The 6,524-nt window shown below is 43.9% G+C and overlaps 1 protein-coding gene across 1 annotated transcript in view; it reads left to right on the forward strand.

The window, feature by feature from the left end:
* ddb1 (damage-specific DNA binding protein 1) overlaps positions 1-5,378 on the forward strand; it is an 18,568-nt gene extending 13,190 nt beyond the window's left edge. The window contains exons 16-26 of the mRNA XM_016516337.1: positions 677-884; positions 982-1,077; positions 1,626-1,764; positions 1,807-1,978; positions 2,323-2,417; positions 2,490-2,660; positions 2,756-2,865; positions 3,176-3,345; positions 3,682-3,809; positions 3,856-3,996; positions 5,028-5,378. Coding sequence (XP_016371823.1) covers positions 677-884; positions 982-1,077; positions 1,626-1,764; positions 1,807-1,978; positions 2,323-2,417; positions 2,490-2,660; positions 2,756-2,865; positions 3,176-3,345; positions 3,682-3,809; positions 3,856-3,996; positions 5,028-5,111 — 1,514 coding nt within the window. The 3' untranslated portion in view covers positions 5,112-5,378. The remainder of the gene's footprint in view (positions 1-676; positions 885-981; positions 1,078-1,625; positions 1,765-1,806; positions 1,979-2,322; positions 2,418-2,489; positions 2,661-2,755; positions 2,866-3,175; positions 3,346-3,681; positions 3,810-3,855; positions 3,997-5,027) is intronic.
* Positions 5,379-6,524: the final 1,146 nt, after the last annotated feature.

The following is a 6,524-nucleotide window of genomic DNA, read 5'->3' on the forward strand; positions in this document are numbered from 1 at the left end:
ACACACACACACACACATACTCTCACACTCACTCACTCACACACACACACACACTCTCACGGTTCCTTTGGGGAGGATAGTCAACATGAAATCTAATGGACTGTTTACTTTATTAGCATGTTTCTGGTCTTGTGAATGATTCATTAGCATACATTATTCTAAGGAGTAAAATGTGTGTAGCAGGATTCAAGGATTTTTTTCTACAGTGATTCCAGTTTTTCTTGCCCTGCCAAAATTTTCCACTGGCCCTGCCACAAAAAAAAGTTATTGTTTTTGATGTTTTTGATCCATGTAACCTTGTGTAATACCAGCATTTTAGTTACCCGTTGAAATTTCACAATTCTAGATTCTAATTTTGATACCACAGCAAAAACTGATATAACTCAAACATCATTAAAGACAAGTAAATAGTCAGTAATAAAATTACAAGTAAATTACAAGCAATAGCACAAATAAATACAGTAGAACAAATCAAATAAACAGTGGTTCAAGTTTTTCAGGCAGATCTAACTCTTTTTATTCAGGTAAGAAATACTACAGAGATTGAATGAAGTAATACATGTATATGTTCTGTTGCAAAAATTCTAATTTAATTCAGATTCACACCCTAACCTCTTAATTTTCAAGAACCGATCCCACAGGAAGTGTCTGATGTGGCGTGTGTCGTTCTGTGCAGGGGTTTTGAGTGAGCGTAAGAAGGTGACTCTGGGCACTCAGCCCACGGTTCTGCGCACCTTCCGCTCGCTCTCCACATCTAATGTGTTCGCCTGCTCCGACCGGCCCACCGTCATCTACTCCAGCAACCACAAACTGGTCTTCTCTAACGTCAACCTGAAGGAGGTCAACTACATGTGCCCACTCAACTCTGAGGGATACCCCGACAGGTAGGACACGAGAAAGATCAGGCCTGTTCTTATCAGCGAACACATCTGTAGTGAAAGATGGAGCGGTGACTTTGATTTCCTCTTCCTTCTGTCACAGTCTGGCTCTGGCCAACAACAGCACTCTGACCATCGGCACTATCGATGAGATCCAGAAGCTCCACATCCGAACCGTTCCTCTCTACGAGTCGCCCAAGTGAGTGTGTGTCCTCCGACAGGAACACATCCAGACTGCAGTCTCTGAGCTTTACTGGAAAGACTTATCAAGAAAATCAGCGCATTAAACTAGGAATATCAATGATTAATCGCTAATCCATTAATCACAGTTAATAATTTATTACATGAAGCTTCTCATTGTGTATGAGAGCGAAAGCACTGTCTATAAAATCATCAGTCTTTGTTTCTTGCTCACTAAACACGCACCCTTCATATGCTCGAGTATAATGTCATTAGCATTGGAGCGTTTACTTTTAAAGTATAGATGATGTGCACTACAAACACATGATCGTATGTTAAAGTTGTCTTTTTTTGCAGTGCCGCTCTTTCTAATAAATCCAGCCCATCAGTTTTATTTAGTGGCTCTCTGAGGGTTAAACCCACTGAGTAATCTAATGACACATTGTAAAGGCCAAATAAAACCAAAATTGGCTATTGGCATCTGAAGCGTGAATATTTAGTGATTAATCAGCACACTCGGTCGCTCCGGTGCTGTCTGTGCTTCAGTGCTCGTGTGTGTCGTTGCAGGCGGATCTGCTATCAGGAGGTGTCTCAGTGTTTCGGAGTTTTGTCCAGTAGAGTAGAAATGCAGGACACCAGCGGGACAACAGCAGCCGTGCGGCCCAGCGCCAGCACACAGGTGTGTGTGTGTGTGAGTGAGAGTGTGTGAGAGTGAGTGTGTGTGTGAGTCTCTCTCTCTCTCTCTCTCTCTGCAGTGCTGCATGCGCATCAGTTCCTGCAGAACGAGTATGCACTAAGTATGGTGTCCTGTAAGCTGGGCAGAGATCCTGCCATCTACTTTATCGTCGGCACGGCGATGGTGTATCCGGAGGAGGCGGAGCCTAAACAGGGCCGCATCATCGTCTTTCACTATACAGACGGTAACCGTCAGACACACCCCTGATTATTTTCCACAGTTATTAAATGTTGCTCAAGGTACAAAGTGTTTCTACAAATATCGTGTCTTTTTCAGTTATGAATAAAGTCCAGAGTTTACTTTGGTTTTTACATGTATGCATCCAGTTTGTGTGATGCAGATTTCGTCATCATCATTAGCACAGCTGTGTGCACACGTCTAGCGCTCGTTTCAAAACTCAAACATACTTCGGCCTTAAGAAGTCTCTTCAAGCTTTGACCATTTCACAATAAAATAAAACTACTTGATGTTCCACATACGTGTGTGTGTTGAATCATGGGCTGGTTCTGGTGTTCTCTGTGTTTCCAGGCAAGCTGCAGACGGTGGCAGAGAAGGAGGTTAAAGGTGCGGTTTACTCCATGGTGGAGTTTAATGGTAAACTGCTAGCCAGCATCAACAGCACCGTGAGTTTCCTCCCATGATGCTGTTCAGTGTAATGGGTTTCCTGTGCGGCGCTGACGTCTGTGTCTCGACAGGTGCGTCTGTACGAGTGGACGGCAGAGAAAGAGCTGAGGACGGAGTGTAATCACTATAATAACATCATGGCCCTGTATCTGAAGACTAAAGGTGACTTCATCCTGGTGGGGGACCTGATGCGCTCCGTGCTGCTGCTGGCCTACAAACCCATGGAGGGCAGCTTCGAGGAGGTGACGGCTGCCGCCGGGAATTCTGGGATTCATGCGTCGTTTCTAGTTGTAAGAAAGCAGTTCTTAATTTCCTCTCGCTGTTTTCCTTCCATTAGATTGCTCGTGATTTCAATCCCAACTGGATGAGTGCTGTTGAAATCCTGGATGATGACAACTTCCTCGGAGCGGAGAACGCTTTCAACCTGTTCGTCTGCCAGAAGGACAGGTAATGGATCGAGTGTTGTTTCATGTGACTGGCAGGTTGCTGGAGGAAGGACTGGGCGTCTGAAGGGTCAGTGAAATCATAGCTCAGTAGGAATCCAGCGATAATGAGTTTCGCATGAGGATGACAGATTTCACTTCCGGTTGATAACTGGAGTTTGACCAGCAGAAAGTTGCTTGGATTGAGCGTGACCTCTGAAGCTGTGCTTCGTGTATCACTGCACTGTTGATAACAGATAAAGGGCCTGTTTTCTTCACTGATGTGATGCACCTTAAGGGCAGTGAATGATTGTTGGGTTGCGTGTGTCCTCCAGCGCGGCGACTACAGACGAGGAGCGGCAGCACCTGCAGGAGGTGGGTCTGTTCCACCTGGGAGAGTTTGTCAACGTGTTTTCACACGGATCTCTGGTGCTGCAGAATCTGGGCGAGAGCTCGACACCGACACAAGGCTCGGTGCTGTTCGGCACAGTCAACGGCATGATCGGTGAGCTGCTTCTCCCTTCACTCTGCTGTACCTCAAACACTTTTAGAGTCACAGCCGTGAGATCGGGACGTTACTAATGTACCTGCCTCGATGGGAAGTGTCTGGATGTGTCTGTGAGGACTGATTTACAGACGTCTACAGAAGAGGAATACATCGTGATTAAGAGCGGTTTGTCAGGCGTGAGGTGTGGAGCCGCTTCTGCACTCATATCAGATTCATTCTGAAGAATATAAAGCAGCTTTCATTTGTAGGATTTCCAGAGAATTAAACTCTACCTTCATATCATTACTGTGATGTTGGTTGTGTGTGTAAATGTGCGTTTGCTCTGTGTTTGAGGTTTGGTGACGTCGCTGTCGGAGGGCTGGTACAGTTTACTGCTGGATCTACAGAACCGACTCAACAAGGTCATCAAGAGCGTCGGCAAGATCGAGCACAGCTTATATCCTTCAGCAGCGGTCAGAGACGTGTGCTTGTGTGTGTGATTTAACACTCTTTTCTGACCTGTTGAAGTCCTTGACTAGCGCCACCTGGAGGTCCTTCCACACCGAGCGCAAGACTGAGCAGGCCACAGGATTCATTGACGGAGATCTGATCGAGAGCTTCTTGGATCTGGGTCGAGCTAAGATGCAGGAGGTGGTCAGCACACTGCAGGTGATCTCCTCACATCCACTGCTTTCCTGCTTCTTCATTCATGGCTTCTCTGATGATGTAAAAAATCGCTCCTGATGAATGCTTGCGCTCACGACTCGCTCATCGTATTATATGGTGATGTGTAGTTAAAGCGGCGCTGACCGGATGTGTCTGGGCTCATCTTGACCCGTCTCAATCAGGCGTGTTTGATTAGGAAGAGTTTAAAATGGATTTGTCCAAAAGTGGAACATCAGGCGATTATTGAATCATTACCACGATACTGATTTCTCACTATAGACATTAAAAGTTTTTTTAAAAAAGGGCAAAAAACCGCATCTGTACGCAAACTGACTGCCAACTGCCATTTTTGTTCATTCAGCTCAGCTTAGTCACACGTAAAGGATTGTGGGATATCATAGGTGTGTTCCATGTCATATTGGTAAAGATGGTGTTTATGAGTTATGGATGGGAAACTGGATTTGAGTTTGTGAGTCGCCTATAGGCAATAATATATAGGCCTAATGATTCGATATGCAGAATATTTGTCAGTTAATATGAATAAAAACAAAGCAAACACATGACGTGTACTTAATTCCTCATTTTATAGAAGTAGAGTTAAAAGATACACGTCTATAATGCTCTAACCGAGCGACTTAAACACACCTGACTCCATAATGATGAACGTCCAGGACTTAAACACAGCAGTACATCTGCGCTGCTCATAAATCCATCAGATGAAGGCGTGTCAGGCGACAGGAAGTGATGCGATCACTGCATTCAGACGCCTCCAGAAACAGGGCTGGGAAACACGGAGCTAAAGATACATGTTCACCAAAGGATTATGATTTTAATTGAAAAGATTATTTAAACAAAAAAGCTGTTTTAATAAAAATACCCTAATACCCCTCTAATATGAGTTGTGATGCACACGATGCTTTATTTCCACACAGATGCAGGTTGAGCATCTCAAATGCTTTCCTGAATACTTGAGTGCACGTGTGTAAGCTTCATCGGTCTTCACATTCACACGTGTTCATGTGTTTGTGTTGTAGATGGATGACGGCAGCGGGATGAAGCGCGAGGCGACGGTGGACGAGGTGATTAAAATCGTGGAGGAGCTGACGCGGATCCACTAACCGCGAGCGTCACGCATCTGTACATAACTATACATACATCAGAGCGTGTGTGTGTGTGTGTGTTCAGTCTCACGCTCACGCATGCACAGCCGCGCTCACCTCGTCTTCATGTGCTTGTCCTGTGAGCATCGAGGTGAAGATCACGGTCTGCTGTAGGGAGGAGCCGATTCTGATTCTGCCAGCACTGATCCGCAGTAGTTTTAGTGAAGCGTTTGTCATTGTGGTGTCTCTGTTTGGTCATTTATTTTAATAAAGTTTCCTTCAGTATTTTGGGCCCGTTGTGTTTTATCTAGTGTGTGTGTGTGGTCTTTTAATAAAAGCAGCACATTACATACAGAAGAGATGAATTCAGTCGTATTATCTCCTCTCCTGTGTAGGAGGCTGATATAAGAGCTCAAATCAGAGCCGCACTGTGCATTATCCTGCATATTACATGACTGCTTCATTAATAAATAAATAAATGGACATGAAATATTGATTTGAGTGTGCATGACTTTATTATGGGAAGCAGGAGAGAGTGATATTAGACAGTTCAGCAGAAAGCCTTCTGATCATCACATCTGTCCTGATCCATCTAATATAATCATAGGAAGTCATTAATACATTAAACAACTGATTGTGCTTATGTCCGCTCTTGTGATTTAAGTTAATAAAACTTTATTTTGTGATTATTAAACCATAGGATCAGCCATTGATTTAAGTAAATGTTTTTGTCAAAATGTGTATTGTGTGAATTAAAGTGGTCTCGTCATGGCAACAGAGTTGTAAAATCCAAACAGGAAAGGCCTGTAATTTCACTGTAATCCAGATTTTTGTATTGTGTACTTCTATTTTTATTTATGTATTTTTATGTGAGGCCTTGCCATCATTTATTTCCTATATACAGATGGACACTGCAGTCCTGGTTTATCAGGGATGTTCCAGGTTCACAACAAGCTAAACTGACAGATTGAAATAATAAGTGATGAGAGAGAGTTTGAGTGTGTGTTTCATCACGTTTGAGGAAGCAGATGAGTTACACTTGGATCGGGAATCTAGTTCAGGTTTTGTGTTTCTGTCCTGTGACCCATCCATTTCAGGTCTCTAATAACTAGCAGAGGAGCTGAATCAGGTGTGTTTAATTAGGAAGAGTCATTAGGGAAATGTGTGCTGTTGTCGTTTCTCCAGGAGCAGGGTTGAGAAACACAGATGTAGTGTAATGTCAAGGCATTCAGTAATTAGACGTGCTGCTGCGTGTTTTGGGAAGTTTTCATTTGAGATTGTTGTAGGCCATGGTTTCTGCTCCTCTGCAGAACGCTGTCTCTCTCTATGTGTTTGTGGTCTGTGAATGTGAAAGAAGATCACTCTCCTCATCATCATCCTGCAGAACACAACCAACCTCGATGAAATACCTGCAGTGATAGCTTCTGTTAG

Source organism: Sinocyclocheilus rhinocerous, unplaced genomic scaffold, assembly GCF_001515625.1.
Source record: "Sinocyclocheilus rhinocerous isolate Xijiao unplaced genomic scaffold, SAMN03320098_v1.1 scaffold1499, whole genome shotgun sequence".
NCBI classification, from domain to species: domain Eukaryota; kingdom Metazoa; phylum Chordata; class Actinopteri; order Cypriniformes; family Cyprinidae; genus Sinocyclocheilus; species Sinocyclocheilus rhinocerous.